Source organism: Pinus tabuliformis, chromosome 8 (genome assembly GCF_031772625.1).
Source record: "Pinus tabuliformis cultivar Carrire ecotype Pingquan chromosome 8, CPIR1, whole genome shotgun sequence".
Classification (NCBI taxonomy): Eukaryota; Viridiplantae; Streptophyta; class Pinopsida; order Pinales; family Pinaceae; genus Pinus; species Pinus tabuliformis.
The window spans coordinates 86,249,869-86,276,544 of NC_142294.1; the positions used below are offsets into that span (position 1 = coordinate 86,249,869).

The following is a 26,676-nucleotide window of genomic DNA, read 5'->3' on the forward strand; positions in this document are numbered from 1 at the left end:
GTGAACTATAGCGGAAGATAAAGGGAAGAAGCCAGAAGAGGGTACGTGGGTTCGTAAGGCTCCCAAAAAACAACCAGAATTTGATTTGGTGCGAGTGAAGGAAAACTTTCTGGAGGCTAAGAAAAATTTCGCAGACGCATCTACTTCGGTAGTAAAGGGCAACCGGAACTGGAACATGATAGTTCTTTGATAACTACCTTCTTAGAAACCTGTATGAAGCTTCTAAGGGATGCTAATGTGGTAAAAGGGTTACAAGAGTTAGTAACTAGATGTGCAGGGGCAGACGAACCACGCTTGATCTGCAAATTGGGCAAACATGTTTTGCGTACCGGTCGAGAGATGTGACTGACCGTCCAAATTGGTGACTATGAGATGGACCAGGTCATTTTAGATCTGGGGTCCGACGCAAATGTCCTACCAAAACAGACTTGGGAACGCATGGGCAGGCCTACGCTACAATGATCCCTGATCCAATTGCGGATGGCGAACCAACAAAAGATTCTGCCTATGGGAAGGCTACAAGGGGTTACCGTGGACATCAACGCGGTAGCACACAAACTGATTTTGAAGTCATTGATATCGTGGATGACAGTAACCCATATCCAGCATTGCTAGGGATAGATTGGGCAAAAGACATGAATGGAATCATCAACCTCAAGAAACAGAAAATGATCTTCGAAAAGAATTCTCTCCGAGTAGTGATTCCATTGGATCCAGCTGAAGGAGCACGTTATACTGAACCTGTGCACGACAACGACAGTGATGGGGAACTAGACTGTATCTACCAGCTCACAGTGCGAAATTGGGATAGGGTGAATCCAACAGCGGACGGTTGACTCTCATGGGACCATGATAGCTCTTACACGTCAGATTCGGATGAAGAAGTTGAATGATGGCAGAACCAACTACATGAAGTAACCACATTAAATTTCAAAAAGATGGTCGTGACACGAGCCATAGATCCGCCCGTAGAGGAAGCCGAAGAATGGGTCGACACGATGAAATCGAAACCAGGTGCGTCGATAGTATCTATGGTAGCACCCTGAACGACCATGGCTTCGGCAAAAGGGGTAGTCTTGACAAAGCGAAGGAAAAAGCGTGGAGGTCGCGGATAGGTGCAGGCACAAGTGGCCAGACAAACTAAGGAAAGCAACCTGAAGGGACTCTGGTCACCAGTAGTCGACGACAGGGTCCGCAGGGACTCAAAGGGTAGCACATATCGTGGCCTTCCAATGACACAAACCTCTTGGAAGTTGCAAATACCACGTACTAGATGGGTCTGGAGTAAGCGATGGAAGAGAGCTCAGAGGAAGCAGGGTAGCTATAGGCCCCGCGCTGACAGCACATGCTGGGTATGGTCGGGAGACCAAAGCGTAATATACGGGAACGGATTCAGCAGAATGTCACACCGCGACACTCAAAAAAGTGTAGCCCCTCTACACATAAGGCGATTCGGACCACTTAGGAATACTGCTAAGAACGACTGAGTTGTGACCCTGCTATCATGGCTGTGCACACCTCCTTGGAATGAAAATATGGCTACCCGAGTGCTCGAGTGGTGCTCGCAACCCGGGCTAGCAGGGACATTATGATGATGCACCAGCGGTGCGAACACCTGACTAGTGGTCGATGCTACAGTCTCAGTGCCCTGAGCAGCTGAAAGAAGGCGTGGGACTATAAAAAAGTCTGCAGGAAGCCAGTCTGGCGAAACACTTCCCTCCCAAATTACTCCGCCCTCCCGATCACAGTAGCGCCCGATGAACTGTGCTACCATGCCTACTAGTCAAGAGATGACCGTTAGCACCACTATTCATGTCAAGGACGTTACGGTATGGTAGGAAGGAGCGGGCAGTAGACCTTTAAGATGAAAGTTCTGAGTTAGATCTACTAAGATCTGTCAAGGGAACGTTAGTACTAAGCTAGAAAAGGAGGGAAGGGAGTCGTTCAAAGTTACGGCTTTATTTTATGACTTGGGCATGACATGGGCATATTGGCACTATACATCACAACAGAGCAACAAGCATTCGACTCCTAGACAACCCATGAGTACCATGGCCAGAACCTAAGCATGATTCGTGAAAGAAATGTAGTTGAATCCAGAAAAGCTAGAGGGCATGAGTCGGGCACCTGGGTTCTTGAAATCCCCACGCACATCGTGAAAGAAGAAGACTAAGCAGAATATAGGAACAGTTTGAGCCTCACCACGGTTCACCAAACAATCCGCAGCTGATAAGGGCAAAGCCATTTCCACCAAAACTGATGAGGAAGACGATGCTCTCCAGGAGATGCTTGACTAGATAGACGCACAAGCCGAGAAAGAGGTGGATGCATTCCAACTCCCATCATAACCTACATATCTCTCTCCATGGCGAGGGTCAACCAAGCTACCCAAGGACTTAGACATTGTGCAGGCTGAACTTTAGGCCCTGCTTCTTCCAGATGACATAAGGTTTGAAGGCTTGCTGTTGGAGCGTGTTCCGAGCCTCAAGTTTGAAGATTGGTATTTGGTCGACTGCGATAATTCCCCTGAACTAGCTAAAGACATGTTACTATCGCGGGCATGGCTATTGGGTGTGGAGAAGACGGGCATCCTCAACCTCAGATGACTACCTCACTACCACCGCGTGACTATTACCACATTTGTAATCCGGCAACTACTCTGTCTGGTACATGATGGATTCATGTGGTTGGAAGAGCCGATCCCGATCACAACTGAACTAATCCACGGAATAACGCACCTACCACTAAAAGGAAATGACCCCACTGACACCACAGGAACCAGCAGCGAGGTAGGCCTCGTCGAAACCACAAAGACGCGATACTAGCTAGAGAAAGGTAAACGCAGATATGTCATAGCCAGCATCAATGACCGAGCTGTCTGAGTGGCTACCCAACTCCTCGCTGGTAAGATCATGAGGAAGTGCCACGTAGATGAGGTACTCGCTTCTGTCATTGCGCTAGTCAGACAGTGTGCCAAAGGGGTTCAGTTCAATTGGGCACAGTTCTTATGCAACGAGTTCCTAACCAACTGTCAAGAAGCACAGGACAAAGGTAAGACATTTCACTATGCATGGTTGCTTTTGTCAATCCTCTTGGTTATAGGCGAACTGCTACAGGATAGACAGTTCCCCAGCATTACAGATGACCTCCCTGAGGCAGTACGGTATATGGCGCTATGTGGTACAAGGGATGCGACAAGGGTTTCTGCAATCCGAGAATTTTGGACCTTTATGGAAGGAAAGATAAGGACAAGGATTGCTCGACAACCATGAATGTCTCCCACATTCTACAATAATTTCCAGAGCATGACCGAGTTTAAAGCCAACATGCATCACTTGTACATTTGGGCGCGGAAGGATCTGGAACGATCCTGGGTCACACTCCCGTTCATGGCAACAGATGAGGGAATTTATGCAGTTTTGGCAGCATGGCCACTCCAATGGCACACTCCAGATAGGGTCTTCCTCAACCAACTCGAAGCGCAGCAGTAGAAGAAGGACCGACAGCAGCGGCTCATGCACATGGCAGAAAAGGCACATCGGGAACAACAGATGGCTTCACAACAAGAGGCTCCCAAGAACCCACCAGCGGAAGAGACCACAACAGAGTAGGTATTGGAGTCAGACTAGGAAATAGAGACGCAGGACCACATGAACCAAGCTAAGCAGCCGCGCAGACAAGACTCACCAACTGCCTGGAAAAAGTCCAAAATAGCAAAGGTTTTGGAGAAAGAATTCACAGCGAGTCCTACCACTACCAGTGCATTGCCTGCTCTAATTACAGAGCAAACAATTGTGTTGGGGGAGATCAGGATGCAATTGGAGGCATTACAGGCGCGCTCTCTGGGCAGGGTCCACCTCGTCGACAATACAACCGTAGCTGAGCAGATGGTGCGCATGCCGAACACTGTACTGTTGCCAGCCAATGCTATCCTAGTCAAAGGCATCGGCGATGAACATAGTTGAGAGTTAAATCTGGCTACCCTACCCAGTGGGTTACTCTACCAACTGTAGGAAGGACTCACTAATGAACTCCGGGCTAGGGAAGGTTGCACCCTTCACAATTTAATGGAGCAAAAAGTTGAGTTAGAATAGGTCAATCTTCAACACACTGCCTTGGTCGAATGTTATCGGGACGTTGAACAAGTCGTGACAGAAGCATGCAGCACGCTTCTGGTGTTAGCTATCCTCGTGGATCTTCCAACCGTTACCAAGGTTCAACACATGGCCGCAGGAGTCCGCACGACCCAAGAGGCGGCCGCAAAAGCACAGGGGGAGCTTACTCTACAAATAGTAGAGCTCAGACTCTAGGCGCAGCAACCCTTGGCAGATCATGAACAATGTCACGCGAAAATTCAAGCAGGCATGCAAACAATGAGGTGCGCTGTCCGTGAATATTCAAGGCTCTTAGATCAGTTTATTGGTATACCTACATCTCTCCAGGAGGAAACCACCATACAATGCGTGGAAGCTAAGGCGCACGCACTGCAACAGGCCTATGATACAGCTCGCGGAGATGCACAAATGGTCGCTATCACACAACGACTGGCCAAAATGAGGGAGGCCCAGGCTCTCAAAGCCCAAATGGACGTTGCATGACAACAAGAGGCAGAGCTTAAAGAACGCATTCAGCCTTGGCTCGATGAAGCGTTTGCCGTCTCTACAACAATTGAAGGCAAGTTAGCACATATGCAGGCAGTATGTGATTCCGAGTAGGCGAATCCAACTGACACGGATGCATAAGTGACTCGGGTGGAACAGGTACAATGGATCGCTGCAGAATTTGTTGAGGAAACACACGTTGTGCAGAAGTTGTTAATTGACCTCCGTGAGAAGATTGCCGCACCAGCCGAGTGACTCGAGACGAGTCACGATGATTGTGTTGGGGGATTGTTGGGTAGCGGAAGCCCCATGCAACGGTTAGGGGGCTCGAAGCTTGACATTTTGGGTAAAGTTAGGGTAAAGACTCCGCTGAAAGCGCGGAGCGCGAATTATAATAGGTTGAGTCAAAGGGTAGTCCACCCGAAAATAATGTAAAGAAATGTAAATAGAGTCGGCCCGCTCAGGGATCGCGGGCCAAGGAAAGGTATAAATAGAGCGAGGATCTATGGGTAGAGATCGCTAAATTTGGATGGTTAATCTTGAATATGAAAGGTAATGGGTTTTTGAAGAAAATAATATGAAAACTTCTGTAAGTCTGAGTCGAGGGTTGGGGTAGTAGATAGAGGCTCTGCAGCTGTGTGCACAAAGGCCTAGAAAGTTTGCAGTTGTGTGCGCGGACCCCTGTAGTTGAGTGCGCAGGGTGGATCTGGATGTATTAAGGATAAGTGGAAATAAAGATAAGTTTCTCTGAAAATTCTGTGTTCCTTCTGAGCTATCGTGAATCTGACTTTTATAATACCTGTTTAATTAATCTACTTATTGTATGAATGTATGTAAATCTAGGTTCATTTTAAATACGCGAATCGGTTACGTTGGTTAAATGTTTGCTTAAAGACCCTGTTGAACAGATCTGACTTATAACTGCATCCTCCTATAGAATAGTGCACTAATAGAAAAGTATAATCAATCTGGATCTCTGCGAATATCGAGCAGCGCAGAGCTGTAGATCGGTGCGCGAAACCTCCAGACCACATCTAGACATCCCTAGGGTGCGGAAACCTGGTTCCAGCACCCACCCTTGCTACCTCGGGTGAGACCTCAATCCGCGCTCCGTAGGCTATTGCCGAAAGGGCCAGTAGCTGCGGGGTTTTTTTGGCTAAATAACTCTTCCAAACTTGGGTCATACCCATATAATCCAACAAAAAAATCATCTTTCATTAAAAAAAGGCGATCACAATAGCTTATTTATGATATATCTCCTTCATAAAAAATACATTTTTGTCACTTGTTTATCCATTTACTTAATAAAAACTTGGTGCAAAATCCTACTTACCTATCATAACCCCATTATCCCCTATGATTCTACTTTGATAATCTATTAGCATACCCCTATTTATGAAGTGTCTTTGTCCCCTATTTATATATAATTGCTTTGTTACAAGATCACAATAGTTCCTTCATTTATTACTACACCTTGTTGGAAAGCATGAAATTAAATCAAACATGTTTCTATTGCAATGCCCCTTTTTGATAACCTGTCTGCAACCCCATTCTGTTCCCGTTACACATGCCTATATGTAATATGTCGAAGGGTATGCTCCAGATTCTGGATACACCTCATCCATGAAGAAAGATTGATAGGATTGAATTGAGTGTATCCATGTACCCATTCAATGACACTTTTTGAGTCCTCGAATATCTTTATGGTCTCAATACCCAAACATTTTGCACATAGTAGTGTCCACCATAATGCTATGATTGTTTCCCAGCTATTTGTACCACTTCCTCCTTCCCACCAAAAGTGATAAAACTTACCAGGTTCTAATACAATATATGCCCCACATCCACATTTCGTTTGTAAGCATGCCCCATCAAAGAAACCCACAGACAGTTCACTCCAAATATCAATATACTTGGGATTATCTCTGTGGACTTTTCTAATAATTGGTCAAATCTCCCCATAGTATGCAACAATCTTAATAATAGTTGTCCTCATGTCTAGTTCTTGCTGCTCAAAGAGATTTTTGTTTCTGCATCTCTAGACCCCCAAAATATATAGAATGGTAACGTGGAGTGTTGTTTATGTGTGTTGAACTACGAAGATAGAACTCCCTCGATCGATCCTTGTTGCAACCTACCTTTGATGTTGAGTAGTGACATTACTCCATCCCAAATAACACTTGCAAATTGACATTTTATAAATAGATGAAGAGAGTCCTCCATGGTTGTCCAACATAGGGAATAAATGCCTAGTCCATGATGTCCTCTATGTATTAATATGTCCCAAGTGAGCACTCTGTTGTGGAGGACAAGCCAATTGAAACATTTTAGCTTCATGGGTATGCCTCAATACCATATTTGTTGGAACCACTGGAACCTTTCATCAAATGTATCTATAGGAAATTTGGAATATATATCCTTGGCAACGATCTGACCCTTTTGAAGTGTACCCACCCAGCACAATTTATCCTCTACTTCGGATGGAAAGGCTCTAGTTTGATTTAAACATTAGATGTAATCCTTCAATTCTATACCCCGACTCCCCAACAATCCCATAAATTCTGCACTCTGCCATGTGCGTGTACCCAAGGTGTTGTTTAGTTCAACAACCAGCTACCAGATATGGGTAATACGCATTTGTGATAAATGATAAATTAGTGGGGCAGAAAGTGAATGCTAACCATCCATATCCTTGATAGCATCCAGACCAACCTGAATTAGACAACCATCACCAATCTCCCATCTCATTCCAGTAAAGTGCCATTGTTTAGTTTTCATCATATTGTGCCAAGAGAATGACACAACCTTTTGTACCTTAGCCCCATCTCTAATCCACTGCGTGGAATCACAATGATGTATGCATTTCGTTTTCATGATATTTTGCCAAATACCTGTACCATATAATGCCTGCCAACAAGATTTTATGACCAATGAAATATTAAAGCATTCCAGAATACCCATCCTCCACTCTAAATGGGTTGAGCAATGGAAGACAAACGGACTAGATGGTATTTCCTTCCCGTGCTTTTACCTGCCCATAAAAATCTAGCCGAAATTTTTTCGATCTTGTGAATTATTTCCTTTGGTAGTAAATACAAATGCATCTAGTAGGTTGACAAGTTCCGAAGGACAAATTTGATAAGGGTGAGCCTACCCCAGGGAAAACCATTTATTTTGAAAAAAAAAAAATTCTTCTCAAATTTTGTTAATAGCCACTCCCAATCTTTATTTTTGTATTTATTAAGTTTCAGTGTATATCCAAGGTAATGGAATCCCTCATCTATTTGAATTTTTGCAATATTTGAATTTTTGCAATTCCAAACATATGAGGAATTGCAATTTCAAACATATGAAAAATCTCCATAATAAATATATATTTATATTGCAACGTGTGAATATGTGATAAGGATTGATTTACCTTTGCTCATGAATAAACATGTAGCTTTACCAAATTCATTTAGAATTTCATAAATATGACTCCATTATTCTTTGTTATTCTTTCCACCCAGCAGCGAATCATCCACGAACATCGTGTGGGTAATATATAGTTTGCAATATGTAGTTTGCACTGGACCTCAACACTAAATTTTGGATGTGAAATTAAGATAGTTATGAACACTAGATTTTTTATGTGAAATTAAGATAGTTATGTATTTTTCCATAAAGGATTATGATTCTGATAACCTATGTAGTTTGCAGTGGAACTCAACACTAAATTTTGGATGTGAAATTAAGATAGTTATGAGCATTAGATTTTGGATGTGAAATTAAAATAGTTATGTATTTTTCATGGAGAAATATGGCATAGATATCACACTAAACAGAAAAGGAACTTTATAATCACTAATTTCTTTTTAACTATATTAACGTTTTTTCTTCTAAAAAACAGAATGGCTATAATCAAAGTCCAACCACGTGATCCACACTTCCGTTTACTTTTACATTTTCAAATACTTTACTCACAGTCCACACTAATTTTATTAGATCGATAAAACATTACAAAAATACAAAAACAATGTCCAGGTGCAAGTATTAAATATGATCTTGTACATCTGTAAAGCGGAAAGTTGCATATTAAACTATAAATAAAAGTTTATGTGCTGATGTTTGGAGTGGAGCTTATACTGGGCCACCTGTCCTGCACAGAGAAGGGAGATAACAGCGCTGTGTTTGGTTCTTTGACGTTGCAAAACGATCTCAACTGCTCTTCACCTGGACCAGTTGACGTACCAGAGCATCTGATTTTTTCAAGCTGAGCAACGACTTCCTCCATATCCGGTCTGTCATCCCTCTCTGACGCCAGGCATCTGAACGCCAATTCTGCTACTGCTCTTACCATTGCCTTCACCTCATGATTCACTTCCATCTCCAGCTGCGGATCCACTAGTTCGTGCAAAGCCCCTTCCTGAATCTTCGTTATCGCCAAGTTAGCAAGGTTTATTTCCTTTCTGTTCCGATTTATGTCCATCGCTATTTTAGCAGAGACGATCTCCATCAAAACGACCCCAAAGCTGTAGACATCAGATTTCTCAGTCAGCTGATAGCACTGATAGTACTCTGGGTCAACATACCCTGGTGTGCCTTGCGGGATAGTAGTCACATGTGAGGCGTCCACAGGAACAAGCCTGCAAAGCCCAAAATCAGCCAATTTTGTATCCAAATTCTCATCCAAGAGAATGTTAGAGGATTTCACATCTCTGTGGATTATAGGCGGATCAAGGGCGTGAAGGAAAGCCAAGGCCTGGGCAGTTTGAATAGCGATGTTCAAGCGAGTATTCCATGGTAATACATTGGGGGTTTTGCGACCGCCATGAAGATGATCGGCCAGGGTTCCATTTGGCACAAGCTCGTATACAAGCAGCAGCTCTGGACTGTCTGCAGGGGTGCAGCCATAAAGACGAACGACGTGTGGATGATTCAACGTCGAAAATATCTTCACCTCGTTGATGAACTGCTCCAGTCTCCTAGAGTTATCCTGATATAGTCTCTTTACGGCAACAATTCGTCCGTCCCAAAGTTTACCCATATACACCGACCCGAACCCTCCAACCCCAAGTTCGTTCTCCTCGTGAAACCCGTTTGTAGACTGACGAAGTGCTTCGTAAGAGAATATTGGCAAATTGCCCATCTCGCGCCCAGGCAAAGGTCTCGGAAGAGCCCCGCTAGGAGGAGGCTTTCTGTTCTTTAGATGATAAATAAAGGACAGTATCGCTAACAGCGCAGCTCCTGCAACGGAGCAACCTGCGATGGAATGAAGAGATTCATATCAATGTGATCTCGGTCCAACCCCCTAAAAGAAAACGAAACCATTTCAGGGTATGGTTAAATCGGAAAAACAGAAAAGGAAGAAATCATGAATTTACCTATTATAATAGCTGTTCGGCGACCTGTAACGCGGCCATAACACAACTATCGTAAGTAACAGGAACGATTCAAATATATGTGGACACCTATTCACCCTAGAGTTATAGCGGACAAACAGAATAGGAAGATGTCATGAATTTACCTATCATAATAGCTGTTTGGCGACCTCTAACGCGGCCATATACAGATAACAAGATATTCTTGTTTATGAAGATGGGGCATATACTTGTAACTATAACAACCCTATTTCTTGGGTGCCTATGAATAAATTCGTAACATCTTAACTGAAGCAGCAGTTCCAAGTAGTTTTGTGAAAATTTAAAAATAGAGCATACCGTGGCTGTGGCAGTTGTCTGTACGGGGTCCATCCTTGCAATAACACACGAACGGTGCAGGTGAATCCGAAGTGTTGTAACGGTAGCCACATATCCCTCCACTTCCGAAACATGATTTACAGCTTTCAGTTCTCTTTGTGTCATTGTAAGACAGTCGCATTGCTCCCACATCAAGTGTTACTTGTGTCTTAGAACATCCCGGAATCAAATTCCCATTGTCGTACAAACCGTAGTACACACTAGCATTACATTTCCCGTCAACCATGCTCGAGTTGTTCAATTGAGGCTCATTATTACAATTGTACACGTAGAGGGTCCTGTTCTCTCTAGCGAATATCACGACCGTGTCTGTTCGTCTTGGATGCTGTATCTGCATGTCAGTGGGATAATCTAAGAATTTGCACTCCTCGCCCCTCACAATAAAGCATGCGAATCTAGAATGGCAATCTATTATTGTGTAATTCTGGCCCTGAATTGTGATTACTGGAGTTAGGTTCTCCACACAGTCGATCTGAAAGTGAGGGTGACCGCATCCACGGTTTCCCACACCTAAAGGATACCATATATCTGTAACCCCGCATCTACTAGTATTTTGGCAATACTGGTATTGCGGGTCCAAGCATAAGTAGCAGGGGAATAGAGAGGCACAGCAGGCAGTAAGGATGACGACGAACAGGGTTCGATCCAGAGAAGGATGAAGGCGACGAGCATATAATTCCATCGGAAGAAGATGAGATGATAGGCATAGAATCAGTGTTGGGAATGGACGACAATGAAGCGTATGCAGTGTTAAGTAAGAAAATCTTTTAAATTGAAGGAAATCGTCTTTAGTCATTTAAATTAGTTTTTAACATAAACCATCAAATAATTTATTTTAGATCATCGCCTACCCTTCCTGTCAAGACGTCCTAAATTAGTCACTTCAAGAGATAAGTTTGAACGAAAAAATCTACAGAAGATGCCATGAAAAGCAGTATTGGAATTCTCTGTTATAAGATATTCTGTGATACCCACGGGACGGTAGATATCAGGAGATTTTTACCACCAAGACGATGGTCATTAATAAATCTTTTCGAAAAGCCATTACAAAGTCTTCAACAACCATTTTCACAGAATGGACAGCCTCGTGAACTTCGGGCCACTCTCCGCTTTGCTGTCACACTAACCGACAAACATTCTAATGGGTAACTTAGTTTGACAGTATGACAGTTTTTTTCGGGGAGTGGTGAGGATGATTTCTTGTTTGATATTTTTTTTATTTTTGTTTAAGAAAATCAACTCATTTAGTCGAAATTCTTAAAAAGAAAATATGTACAAATTTCCATTACAGCAGGAAAACTGACCTCAGACATCCCAACCAAACTTCAACCCAAATTTGCGAAGCAAACACAAAAAAAGGAGAATTAAAATCCAAATATCGTACGCTGACTTTCTTCCACCCAAATCTTGAAAACACCTTTGGAGTAGGATTCGTGCTAAAAAGGTCAGCAATACGATGTATACGCGTGTATCAGTCCGTAGTGTAGACATAAGTCAGAGTCCAGACGTAAGAAGCACGTTTCCCCGAGTCAATTGTAAAATCTAGCAAAATTTGAGGTTTGTGGGTCCAGAAAGACTTTGGACTCTGTATGTGCACAATACTTCGAAAGCTCAAAGTGCTAAAATTCGTTGAAAACAAAAATGAACGAAGATGTTCATGGCAGGACGAAAGACATAAGACGTGGATATAAAAAGAGAAACAAGCTTCATATATCCATAAATGAAGAAAGGGATCATGGATATATCGAGTCATTATTTTTTAATGGTAAAAATAACATCAACTAAGTAGCAGGTGAGGATATATTCTTTTTCGGTACAAAGGACATTTTTTGCTGGGTGTACATTCAACGAATTTGTATATGTTGTATATTGAAGATATATCGAATATATAATTGATGTTGATGTTTTTATCTTTTTAGTTAAAAAGAGTGGTGCTTGTTTGTTTTTTTTTTAATATAGAAAAGTTAGGATATTTGGAATGTAATTTTTATTTTATTTTAATATATAATAATTAAATTAATTATAATATTTTTTTTAAATTATAATTTTTATTTTGTTGAAATAAAAATTAGTTTTTTCATGTGTATAAGATGTGAATACGTGTAAAATAGAATTATAATTTTCATTTTAATTTGTTTTTTTATTTTGTGGAATAGAGGTTTACATTAATTATATATATATGAAATTTTTTTTTGTATTTTTATTTAATATTTTTAGAAAAAAATTACATTTTGCATATATATTTGTATTGTATTCACTAGGATATGCTTAGATCTTATATGTGGCATAAGAGTTAAAAACAAAAAAGTCTTACTCGATGAGAATCGTTGAGTAGTGGTTGTGCTTTACAGGGCCGATAAATCCATTGGAGGTTGTGCTAGTTGATAACTTCTAAGACGTGGAGGCACATAGGGCTAATCGGTTGATCACACTTGATGGTAGTTCCATGGGATTAAGCTTAGAACATAGGTGGAAGTTTCACTAAGCTATTGGAGAATTCACTCTTATTCATTCAGAGGTAACTTGATAAAACCTCCTTGTCATTAATCATATTTCTCTCTACACATCTTAATTGAGATCCTTTGTGTCCAAATCCCTAGATAAGTTGAGATCCTTTGTGTCCAAGACCCAAGGCTCCGACCCTCTGCTATATATTGTCTAGATATGTTTGATAGTAACTCTCTGTTCCCAACATCTTCTTCACTGAATTTTGTCTATCTACACCTTCACTGCTACATCAATGACAGCCTGTCTTCATATGAAGGAGTCTTCACAACTCTTCATATTTCCCCAACAGAGTCTGCAAAGTTACCTCATGATGATTTCAAATAGGCATCATGATCTCCAATAATGTTTCCAAGATTTGTTGAAGCTTTCCAACAAGATATTTGCACTAAGCCTTAATGTATGCACAAAATAAATTCTTTGTTTTCAAGACTTTGTTCTTTATTGTTGCAGTAACTGTTTCGGGAGTGACTGCTTCTTATTGTCGCGATATCTTACTTCCAAGAAACAAACTCACAAACACCTCAATGCTGGTGCAGTCTACTACTCCCTTCAAATGATGACAAATGAAACTTTATTTCCTCTCACAGAACTGTTCTTCAGGTTGTGTTATGTACTTGATTAATTCATCACTGGTCTGAGCCTTTCAAAAGTTAACCTGATCAACAGAGTTGCTCGTCCTTCGGCTTCCTTCTTTGTTGTTGGACCTTCGGCTTCCTTCTTTCCTGCTGGACCTTCGGCTTCCTTCTGTCCTGCTGGACATTTGGCTTTTTTCTTTTGTCCTGCTGGACCTTCGACTTCCTTCTGTCCTGTTGGACCTACAACTTTCTCTGTTTCTTCCAGTTCACCAGTTGTGAACTTTCCTTGTTCTCTGTTATAGATGCCTGATACGCCTGACCTTTGGCTTCCTTTTTCGCTCGCTTGATCTTCGGCTTCCTCTGCGCTCGCTCGACCTTTTGGCTTCTCGACCTTCGACTTCTCGATCTTCGGCTTCCTCTGTCTCTTTGAGTTCACCAATACTCAAAAGACACGTTCATTTGGAAGAGAGGCCGACTTATGATGTCGCATATTAAAATTATATCAGAGAGGCCCTTTCATCCACAGACTTAATTATTCACAGAAATTGCATCACAAGAGAGGTTATACCCATATTGGAGATCCCACGTGCCACGTCATTCCTTTAATCCCACAATTGCAACTTTCATGAAAATCTGAGGTTTTACAACTTTGCTCTGTCCTCCGATATCAACATCATCGATATTCACACATCAACATAGTTAAAACCATATAATGGGTGGTCCCACCAGCCACATCATCACCTTAATCGCAATTTTCAGAGGTTTTCACATAACATAGTGATTCCACTACTGGCAACAGAGCGGATGTGATACGATCTTAAGAAGTTGTTAATAAACCCGTCGGGTCCACAACCTTATCACAATCGGCGGTTTTCCATCATTACATCTCTTCAAGACTTGCGATATGCGACAGATGCAATATTTATTTAGGATGTATTATAATGGTGTAGCGAGTCCGCATACTATCACAATCAGGGTTTTGACATGATAAGGCTTTAAAGCTTGCAATGAACTGGATGCGATATTTCAATAGAATTGTTACCATAAAATGATCGGGTCCAGAGTACATATCGTAATCGACGGATTTCAATGTGGTAAGGCTTTAAAAAGGCTTGCGATGTGGCAAATGCGATGTTGTATTACGGTGTATTGTAACGGTCCCGTGGGTCCGTATATATATATTGCAACTACAGATTTTCAGTGTGACATAACTTTGCATTACATAACTTCTGATGCGGTAGTTCCGGTATAGCGGATGTGATATAACAATAGAGCATGTTCTATTGGAGCAGTCGGGTCTACAGCTCATCGCAATCGACAGTTTGCGGGACTTCGACTGGAACATGAATTAACAATGGCCTTAACCCCCGTAGTTGACCGTGATCTAAGGGTTGACTATGAGATCGATGGCTAGGATTGAGTGTGGGACTTCAGCCATGATCAAGGAAGTCTGTACTTTCCTACCCCCGCTCTTTCGATAGTTGTTGCTCCTGTGACTTCTCTTCACTCTTCCGCTCTTCCGATAGTTGTTGCTCATGTGGCTTATCTTCCTGTGACCTCCGATAACTCTGTTTATGCTCCTCGCTGTTTCTTCGATATTACTGTTAACTCCTCCGTTAACACTATTTATGCACCTCCGCCGATGTGTTCCTCTTTGCTTCTCATGGCTTCCAATGACCTCTTCCTCTTACGCTTTGGCTTCATGATGGCTTTTGATAAACGGCTTGCGATGAACTATTCTTTGACTGCTCCTGTTCTTGACTTCCAATGGCTTCCAATGTCTTTCCAATGGCTTCCCTGATGGCTTTGCTCCTGTTTCTTCACGGATTTGCTCTGCTTCTCCTTGGCTTCATATCATCATTTAGTATCCTGGAATATTGCCATATTGACATCAATGACAATCTAGATCAACAATCTCCCCCTTTGTCATTGATGGCAATATTCTTCTTCTCTCCCCCTTTGACATCAATGGCAAGGGAGTGCTCAGGGACTCCCCCTGTTGAACTTCTCCCCCTATTAAACTGCTTCTGTTCTTTATGAATAGTAGATCTTCATGGGTATTTTACTCCCCCTGTCATAGGGCTATTCTTTTTACTCAAGATAGAAGGATTGCCACCTCATCATCCACTAGCACATTATCCCCTCTTCATGTCTCAGAACTTCTTCATAATGCTTTCAACAATGCTTAAATATGCTCCACTTCAATGCTTCCAAATAGTTTGCAAATAGCCACACACCAAATGTTCAAGTCCAAGTTTTTATGCTTCAATCCATATTTTGTTGTCTCCATAGTCAGAATTAAGAGGCCTTCATAGTCCGAATCAAGAGAAAATTCCACTGAAATTGTCTTTCTTGCTATCTTTCTTCATATTCGAGTTCCTTTGTATCTCTGTGTTTCTCCTTAAGTCACTGCCATCCAATATTTCAACATCATTGAATTTGGATGAAATGGTGAGAGGTTGTGCCTCATTATTGCTATTTTTCTAAGTGACCAGTATCAACTTGAGTTATATTTGACTCCAGAACATTCTCCTTGCTACAGTCCTTTTGATGAACCCTTCTTTCCATTTTTTTTTGTGTGTGTTCTTGCAAGTTATCTCCACTAGAAGATTTTGATATCCAATCTGTGACTATCTTTTAAATTCTTTCTACTGATTGACAATTGCTCTTGCTTCAAGCTCCATTCCTAGATGTATCTGTTTGTTTGAAGGTTTCTTCTATTTGTGTCCATAATTTACCTGTTCTTACATCATATCCCTGAGTCGAGACACTCAACTTATGTAATAATAGCAACATAGTTCTTTTCCTTATTAGCATTAGATGGCCTTCTCTGCTGCTCCAATTTTTGCTTAGTGATCAAGTGAAAAAAAAACATCTTCAACAACAGTCCATTGGATAGTTAAGAGATCATGTTCTTTCAAAGGAATGTTCCTAAGAAAATGATCCATCAAAGAATTATTGTCAATATAGCTCATCAAGTATTACATAAGGCCCATTCACAGATGGCTTTTGTAAGAATGCTTAATCATCATAAGCTCCCCTAACTGTATTCATGATCTTCCTTTTGGCAGAGTCTCCCCATCAAATGCTTAGATTGTCGAAGATTAGGTCAACAACATGTGTTGTTGGCTAGAGAGTTCAAGGGACTTTCGAATTGTATTTGCTTCCTTCTCCATACTTGTGTAACTTTCTTATCTGGCATAGTTCTAGCTTGAGTAGGTGCCCAAACCAAATTACAATTACGTTCCATATGACCAATGTTATGACACTTGAAGCATTCTATGTTGTTCATGAATAAGAATTCATGACTTCTTCTTGCAAAATTGTTCCTTGGAGATTGTTGGGGACCATAATATCTATCTTTATGATATGCTCTACAATCTTTTGCCATGTGTCCAAAGTTTGTACAAGCATAAAAATAACCAAGAAATAAACTTTGGTACCTGGGAGATGGATATTTCCTTGATGTACTTCTGAAGTCTTTCTACCTTGAGATTCTTTGATGATAACCATTGCTTCTTGCATCCTTGATATCATCTACATTTCTTCTTGGAGCGGGATTTCTTCCATTGTTGCCTTGACTCTTCTCCTTGCCTTTACTGGATCTGGGAGCATCAACATTTCTTTTAGACTTCCTCATATCCTTGTTGTTTGAATCATTATCATTATTGCTTGAGGATTCACCTGCATACCTGAGACGTGATTTATCAAATGGACATCTTTGATGGCTGAGCATGTCATCCAAGGTTTGATAGCTCTTCAAGGTTTTGTCCATCCCTTCAACCTTTCTCCTGAGGGAGACAATCTCTTCTTCCAATCTTTTGCAATCATTATTCTTCTTAGCAAGTTGTTTCTCAGTTTCTTCCTTAATAGGTATTTCTTCATTTGCTTCTAATTTAAGGGAGATGATATCTGACTTCATTTTGAAGATTTCTTCATTTTCCTTTGCTAGACTACTGTCCATTTCTTCCTTGATACTTGAAGTTTTACATGTTTTGGCCTTGAGAAGGTTGATGTTAGATTTTAATTTGAAGATTTCTCCATCCTTTGCTTTTAGTTGACATATCATGGTGTTTCTCTCCTTTTCTTCTTCATCAGCCTGTCTTTCTATGATTGCCAATGCTTCCATTGTCTTCTCAGCTCCTTGTGCTAACTTTCTTGCTTCTTGTAGTTGAGATTTGAGAGAGGAGACCTCTACCTTGTACTGGCCAATCTCTTCTTCAAGTTTGTTCAAGCTCTTGTGCCTTTGTTCAAGTTGACTTGACAAGGTATCTTCCCGTTTCTTTGCTTAATCCAATTGATTTGTCATGGATGTGACTTCTTCATGATGCTTTCTTTTGCTTTGTTGAAATTCCTTCTTAAGCTTGGCAAGCTCTTCATCCCTTTCTTGTACTTGAAACTTGACACGGTCAACTTTCTTCCTTGTTTGGTCTTGGTCACCAGCTAGTGCTTTATTATTAAGTTCCTCGTTTTCCTTTTTCAAATTGATAATATCTTCCATGGCAGCCATAAGTTTAGTGAGGAGATCTTCTACATAATATTTTTCATTCTCTTCATCTTCTAAGTCTTATTTATCTTGATGTCATCATTCTCATTTTCAGCTTCTATGATGGGTTTTGGATTTCGTTCTTGGTTTCCATCATCTTCTTGACTAGTGGTGATGGTCAATGCTTCTTTTGAGTGAAGGTCGTGAAGTTTGTCCCATATACCCTTTGCTGACGAACATTTTCCTAAATTGTTCTTTATACAATCAGGTAGCCAATTCAAGATTGACTTCATTGCTTTTGCATTGTACTCCTTGGATTCTCCATCCATCATGCTATCAAAAATCACTAATTTCCATATTTCAATGCCTTGAGTCTTTAAGAAATTCCTCATTCTTGCTTCCCATATATCAAAGTTTTCGTTGAACCATGAAGCCTCCACAAATTGATTGTCTTATATTTCAGTGGTAGAGGGAGACACATCTTTAGGAGGATTGGAGACTTTCTTCCTTGGCTTCGCCATTTGTGTTCTAATGATCAACCTTCAAGCTATTAGGCTTTGAGTGAAGGTATTGGCTCTGATACCAATTGTTGGAAATACTGAGAGGGGGGGTGAATCAATATTCCTTTTCAATTGTTATTTTTATGAGTTAAATCATTTATATTTAGAACACAAAATGAACAACAAGAATAAATGATTTTATTAATATAATCTTTACAATAAATCAAGTACAATGTATATAGGGCTCCAACCAGTTGCCAAGCACCAACTTGGACTTTTTGTGAGGCTCCAACCTCCAGGGCACCAACCATGTCTTTTCAAGGCACCAACCTTGGATTTAGGAGCACTAACTCCAAGAACACCAATCCTTCCAATTCTTAGGCACCAACCCCAAGGGCTCTGACCCTATCTTGTCAAGGCACCAACCTTGGATTTAGTAGCACCAAATCCAAGGACACCAATCCTTCCAATTATGAGGCACCAACCCTAAGGGCTCCGACCCTCTGCTATATATTATCTAGATATGTTTGGTAGTAATTCTCTACTCCCAACATCTTCTTCACTGAATTCTGTCTATCTACACCTTCACTGCTACAGCAATGACATCTTGTCTTCAAATGAAAGAGTCTTCACAACTCTTCCTATTGCCCTAATAGAGTCTGCAAAGTTACCTCATGATGATTTCAAATAAGAATCATGATCTGCAATAATGTTTCCAAGATTTGTTGAAGCTTTCCAATAAGATATCTGCACTAAGCCTCAATGTATGCACAAAATCAATTCTTTGTTTTCAAGCCTCTGTTCTTTACTGTTGCGGTAATTATTTCGGGAGTGACTGTTTCTTATTGTCACGATATCTTACTTCCAAGAAACAAACTCACAAACAACTAAATGCTGGTGTAGTCTACTGCTCCCTTGAAACAACGACAGATGAAACTTTATTTCTTTTCACAGAATTGTTCTTCAGGTTTCATTATGTACTTGATTAATTCATCACTGGTCTAAGCCTTTCAAAGGTTAACCTGATCAGCAGAGTTGCTCGTCCTTCAACTTCCTTCTTTCCCGCTGGACCTTCAACTTCCTTCTGTCCTGCTGGACCTTCGGTTTCCTTCTGTCCTGCTAGACCTTCAGCTTTTTCTTTTGTCCTGCTGGACCTTCGGTTTCCTTCTGTCCTGCTGGACCTACAACTTTCTTTGTTTCTTCCAGTTCACCAATTGTGAACTTTCCTTGTTCTCTGTTATAGATGCCTGATACGCCTAACCTTTGGCTTCCTTTTTCTCTCACTTGATCTTCAGCTTCCTCTGTGCTCGCTTGACCTTTTGGCTTCTCAACCTTCGACTTCTCAATCTTTGGCTTCCTCTGTCTCTTCAAGTTCACCAATACTCAAAAGACACGTTCATCTAAAAGAGAGGCCGACTTATGATGTCACATATTAAAATTATATCAGAGAGGCCCTTTCATCCACAAACTTAATTATTCACGAAAATTGCCTCACAAGAGAGGTTATACCCATATTGGAGATCCCACGTGCCACGTCATTCCTTTAAACAATCGCAACTTTCATGAAAATATGAGGTTTTACAAGTGTGCTTTATCCTCGAATATCAACATCATTGATATTCACATATCAACATAGTTAAAACCATATAATGGGAGGTCCCACAAGCCACATCATCAACTTAATTGCAATTGCAATTTTCAGAAGTTTGTACATAACATAGTGATTGCACTACTTTTGACGGAGTGGATGCGATAAGATGTTAAGTAGTTGTTAATAAACCCGTCGGGTCCACAACCTTATCCCAATCGACGGTTTTCCATCGTTACATCTCTTCAAGACTTGCGATATGCGACAGATGTGATATTTCTTTAGGACGTATTATAATGGTGCAGTAGGTCCGCATACTATCACAATCAGGGTTTCAACGTGATAAGGCTTTAAAGCTTGCAATGAACTGGATGCGATATTTCAATAGAGTTGTTACCATAAAATGATCGGGTCCGCAGTACATATCGCAATCGGCGGATTTCAATGTGGCAAGGCTTTAAAGAGGCTTGTGATGTGGCAGATGCGATGTTGTATTATGGCGTATTGTAATGGTCCCGTGGGTCCGTATATATATCGCAATCGCAGATTTTCAGTGTGACATTCCTTTGCATTACATAACTTCTGATGCGGTAGTTCCAATATGGCGGATGCGATATAACAATAGAGAGTGTTCTATTGGAGGAGTTGGGTCCACAACTCATCGCAATCAATGGTTTGCAGGAGTTCGACTGGCACATGGATTAATAATGGCCTTAATGTAGGTTTTAACCCTGTACAGAAATTACTTGCATATGAATTCTAAAACACAAAAAATAAACAATGCGAGATCATAACACATAAAACACATATACACAGAGATTTTCCCCTGGATCCCAAAACCGGGACTACCAGCTTGATTTTTCATTATGTTCCTTTCAATGTTACAATACATATTTATACATGCCGAAGCATCCAATACCATGGACCAAAAACCATCACGTCCAATACCATGGACCGAAAACCATTGCATCCAATACCATGGACTGAAAACCATCGCGTCCAAAAAAACATGTGCAAAAATATGCACAAAACCATAGGTCGGTTCGCCCAACCTAACATAGGGTCCAAAACCAAAATTTTCCGAGGCGCTGCCCCAGACCCCATAAAGTGGGGTTACTAGTGCCCTTCAAACCCCCTATTAACTACGTGGAAAGAATATAACACAACCCAACATTCTCCCACTTGTTGTTTTCTTTCCACAGGGGGCCACAAGAGAGCTTAGTCATTTTTCTAGCACTGAAATGCCCATTGTCTCTCTACACCAAGAGAGCTTCTCAAAGCTCATAGATTTTGTCAATGCATCTGCAATATTATTCAAAGTGTCCACCTTTACGAGCAACACCTTTTTGTCTTCTATAATATCCCTCACAAAGTGATACTGAACATCAATGTGCTTTGTCTTTGAATGATATGCGGGGTTCTTTGCCAAGAAAATTGCACTTTGGCTGTCACAGTCTATCCTTATAGCTCCCTGTACTAACCCCATACTTGAACACAGTCTCTGCAACCAAACTGCTTCCTTGCTTGCATGAGTGGCTGCCATGTGTTCTGTCTCTATAGTTGATAGTACCACTACAGATTGTTTCTTACTCATCCAACTGACTGCACCTCCAAATAGGTTAAACACATACCCACTTGTAGATATTCTCTAATCCATATCTCTAGCCCAGTTTGCATCAACAAAGCCACGAATATCCAACACTTTGTCCAATCCTGGTCTTCCTTGGTAGCACAAACCATAATCACTAGTGCCACGCAAATACCTGAAAACCCACTTCATTGCTGTCCAATGCTCCTTTCCTGGTTTTGACATAAACCTGCTCAATACTCCCACTGCATGTGCAATGTCTGGTCTAGTACAAACCATTGCATACATTAGGCTACCGACTACACTTGCATATGGAACATGGGACATGTCGTCTTCCTCTTCTTGTGTCTTGGGACACTGTTCAACAGATAATCTCACACCTATAGGAATAGGAACCTTCACTGGTTTACTATCCTGCATATTAAACCTCTACAGTATTGTCTTGACATACTTCCTCTCGTTTAACCAAAGCTTCCTCTTTGCCCGATCTCTTTTAATTTCCATGCCCAAAATATAGTTTGCAGCACCAAGATCTTTCATGTCGAATTTGGAGGACAATTGGGTCTTCAAATCTTGGATAATTTCTTTGTCATTTCCAACCAACAACATATCATCCACATACAAGACTAGATAAATAACACGGTCACCAATTAATTTAAAATACACACAGTGATCTACTTTGCTTCTAGTGAAGCCAAGTCCTTGTATAAACGTATCAAATTTCTGATACCACATCCTTGGTGACTGTTTTAACCCATACAGAGACTTCTTTAACTTGCATACCAGTTCTTTCTTACCCTTCGCTGCAAAGCCTTCAGGTTGCTTCATGTAGATTTCCTCTTCTAGATCCCCGTGAATAAATGCTGTCTTGACATCCATCTGTTCTACCTAAAAATCAAAAGCAAAGGCAACAGATAAAAGTAATCTAATAGAAGTTACCTTGGAAACAGGAGAAAAAATATCACCAAAATCAATTCCCGGCACCTGGGAATAACCTTTTGCTACCAACCGAGCTTTGTATTTCTCCACTTTTCCTTCTGCATTTGTCTTTTTTTTGAACACCCATTTGCTGCCAATGGGTTTCCTTCCAGCCGACAACTCCACCAGATCCCAAGCCTCATTTTTGTGCAAAGATGCCATTTCATCAACCATGGCCTCTTTCCAGAGTTTTCCATCCTCTGAATCTACTGCTTCCTTCACAGTTCTGGGATCATCGTGAGTAATAGATAAAGCAAAATTTGAACAGAAAGCAGATGGACTATACCTTTCAATCTGCCTTCTTTCTCGAAATGATCTTCTCACAGCCGGAGTTTCTGGCTCTTCACCTTCTGATTCCTCCTCTGCTCTAGAGTCTGATTCTTCCTCCTTTAGCTCAAACTCTATCTTCTCAGGTTCCTTTCGTTGGACTTCATGTTTAATAACATCTTTCACCTCTCTAAAAACCACACCTCAGCTGTACACAACCTTTCGTGTGACTGGGTTCCAAAGCTTATAACCCTTTAAACCATCCTTATACCCAATAAAGATGCACTTTTCAGATTTATTATCCAACTTGGTTCATTTCTCCTTTGGAACATGTACATATGCATCACATCCAAATACCCTCAAATGTGAAAGAGAGGGTTTCTTACCAGTCCATACATCTTGTGGAGTCTTATCCTCCAACACTGATGAAGGTGACCTATTAACCAGATAACATGCAGTATCCACTACCTCTGCCCAGAATTCCTGTCCTAACCCGGCACCACTGAGCATGCTTCTTGCCCTTTCCATCAACGTCTTATTCATTCTTTCTGCAACTCCATTTTGCTGAGGTGTATATGGAGTAGTTTTCTACCGTGATATACCATACTTCTTACAGAATTCTTCAAATTCCTTACTGCAAAACTCTCCACCATTATCTGTCCTCAGCACCTTTATCTTCTTCTCTGTCTAATTTTCCACCAGAGCCTTAAATTCTTTAAACCTGTCAAAGACTTCAGATTTCTTCTTAAAGAAATATATCCATGTATTCCTTGAGAAGTCATCCATAAATGATACATAGTACACAGACTTACCTAATGATGGAACCTTCACAGGTCCAAACACATCACTGTGCACAAGCTCTAATATTTGTTTCCCCCTCTTACTACCAGAGGGGAAACTCACCCGATTCTGCTTCCCATATACACAATTTTCACAAAAATCAAAATCCATAGAGCTATTACTCATACCTTCTACCATACCTTTACCATGAAGTATTCGAAGGCCCTTCTCTGCAATATGTCCAAGCCTTTGATGCCACAACATGGTCTTCTCTCTAGAGACCACTAGATTTTCTACTCCACTTTCAGGAACCAGAGAACTATTACACCCATCAATAACAGTGCTACCTTGCAGATTGTACAGAGTTCCAATTCGAACTCCCTACATCAATACCAATTCTCCCCGAACCATCTTGCAGGTATCCTTCTTGAACACTATTTTTACACCTGCATCATCCAGCTTGCTAACAGAAATCAAATTTCTGGCTAATGCAGGAATATGTAGAACACCTGGAAGTATTCTAACCCTTCCACCTTGCAATTTCAACTTTACTTTTCCGCGACCAATGATTCTAGCCTTCCTGTCATCCCCCAAGAAGACATCACCACCATCATATTTCTCATACTCACAGAACCACTCTCTATGGGGAGTGAAGTGAAAGGATGCACTGAGTCAATCAACCATGCCTCGTGATCTACATGTGTACTTGAAGAAGCCAAGTACACATCCCCACCTTCATCTGAGGTGGTTTTCACCTCTGCAGAAGGAGCCTCATCAAATCCCTTTCCTTTTTCAGGAGCTTTAGATTTACAGTCCCTTTTGTAGTGCCCTTCCTTTCCACATTTCCAGCACACCACCTTTACAGGTTTTCCTAGAGATTTAGATCTCCCTTTAGATTTAGATCTCCCACTCGATGACTTATTTTTGTTTCTGTTCTGGGTCCACCCTCGTACAAACAAGGAATCACCATTTTGGCTCTCCATATTTTTCCGTCTCATCTCCTCCGTCAGCAAGGATGAGACTATTTCATCAAAATGCAAGGCAGTTGCATTGCTACCTATTGCAATAACCAGACTATCCCACGAATCTGGTAGAGAACACAACAAACTGATGCACTTATCTTCATCTGAAATTTTAATATCAACAGATGCTAACTGACTTACCACAGTATTAAATGCATTCAGATGCTCTATCACCGAGTCTCCATCTTTCATCCTCAGGTTATACAACTTTTTCTGCAAGAACAGGTTATTCACCAGAAACTTAGATTGGTACAAAGTCCCTAACTTGTCCCACAAAGCCTTCATTGTAACTTCCCCTGATACATTCAGCAATACTGAATCTGAGAAACACAATCATATTGTCCTCTTTTCTTTCCGATCCAAATTCTTCCATTCTTCATCAGACAATCCTGTTGGTTTATTACCTGGAACTACCGTGATCCACTGATATTTATCCACCAACAGATCCTCCATCTTGAGTTTCCACAACTCAAAAATCTGACCATTTAATTTCTCGATCTCTATCTTTCCACTGCTCGCCATCTTCTTTCACCACCAGAATCGATCTCGCAGATCTACCACTAAACAGGGTCTACTACAGGCCCAAGCGAAACCCCTCAGCAACAAAGACATCCCCTTGAAGCCAAAATAGTTCTGATACCCAATGTAGGCTTTAACCCTGTACAGAAATTACCTTCATACGAATTCTAAAACACAGAAAATAAACAATGCAAGATCATAACACATAAAACACATATACATAAAGATTTTCCCCTGGATCCCAAAACCGGGACTACCAGCTTGATTTTTCATTATGTTCCTTTCAATGTTACAATACATATTTATACATGCCGAAGCATCCAATACCATGGACCAAAAACCATCACGTCCAATACCATGGACCAAAAACCGTCACGTCCAATACGATGGACAAAAAACCATCGCGTCAAAAAAAGCATGTGTGAAAATCATGCACAAAACCATAGGTCGGTCCGCCCAACCTAACATAGGGTCCAAAACCAAAATTTTCGGGGGCGCTACCCCGGACCCCATAAAGTGGGGTTACGGGTGGCCTTCAAACCCCATATTAACTACGTGGAAAGAATATAACACAACCCAACACTTAACCCCTGTAGTTGACCATGATCTAAGGGTTGACTATGAGATCGACAACTAGGATTGAGTGTGGGACTTCAGCCATGATCAAGGAAGTCTATACTTTCCTACCCCTGCTCTTCTGATAGTTGTTGCTCCTGTGACTTCTCTTCACTCTTCCGCTCTTCTGACAGCTCTTGCTCCTGTGGCTTATCTTCCTATGACCTCCGATAACTTTGTTTATGCTCCTCTGCTGTTTCTTCGATATTACTGTTAGCTCTTATGTTAACACTGTTTATGCACCTCTACTGATGTGTTCCTCTTTGCATCTCATGGCTTCCAATGACCTCTTCCTCTTACAGTTTGGCTTCATGATGGCTTCAGATAAACTGCTTCCAATGAAATCTTCTTTGATTTCTCCTGTTGTTGACTTCCAATGGCTTCCCTGATGGCTTTGCTCCTGTTTCTTCACGGATCTGCTCTGCTTCTCCTTGGCTTCATATCATCATTTAGTATCCTGGATTATTGCCATATTGACATCAATGACAATCTAGATCAACATATCTCTCATGATCAAGTTCTCCTTGAGATGTATTCTCTCCAAGATGGGTTTTCTACAAGGTCTCAGAATCTTAGATCTTGGACATTCCTGCACTGCCACTCCACTCAAACATTATAGATGGTTTTCCTTCGAGAAAAGTTTTCTTCAGGGCAACGTGGCCCTAGTGGGTTGTGGTGTTTAGATAAGAGAGGGTAGTTTATATGTATATGTATATGTATGTATATATGTATATGTATGTATATATATATATATATATATATAGATATATATATATGTATATATATACCCTAGGTCATGAACTGGTCGATAACTAATACATGTACATCAACTGGTGGTGAGAGGTTGACTGGATAACCATGTGGGGACCACTTGGATGCCACATCATGGAATTAATGACATGGAACTAAAA

The 26,676-nt window shown here is 41.0% G+C and overlaps 1 protein-coding gene across 1 annotated transcript; it reads right to left on the reverse strand.

Moving 5' to 3' along the window:
• Positions 1-8,531: 8,531 nt before the first annotated feature.
• Positions 8,532-11,059, reverse strand: LOC149234261 (LEAF RUST 10 DISEASE-RESISTANCE LOCUS RECEPTOR-LIKE PROTEIN KINASE-like 1.2). The gene is made up of 3 exons (XM_089461139.1): positions 10,301-11,059; positions 9,965-9,988; positions 8,532-9,842 (listed from the first exon to the last, which is right to left on the reverse strand). The coding sequence occupies exons 1-3, from the start codon at positions 11,019-11,021 to the stop codon at positions 8,695-8,697; spliced, it is 1,893 nt and encodes a 630-aa protein (XP_089317265.1). The 5' UTR covers positions 11,022-11,059; the 3' UTR covers positions 8,532-8,694.
• Positions 11,060-26,676: the final 15,617 nt, after the last annotated feature.

Excerpts from the sequence above, each read along its gene's own strand:
- LOC149234261 (XM_089461139.1), bottom strand. The coding sequence starts at position 11,021 with ATGGAATTATATGCTCGTCGCCTTCATCCTTCTCTGGATCGAACCCTG. Across the intron at positions 9,989-10,300 it reads AGACAACTGCCACAGCCACG|GTCGCCGAACAGCTATTATA; the intron begins GTATGCTCTATT and ends GCCGCGTTACAG. Across the intron at positions 9,843-9,964 it reads CCGAACAGCTATTATAATAG|GTTGCTCCGTTGCAGGAGCT; the intron begins GTAAATTCATGA and ends ATTCCATCGCAG.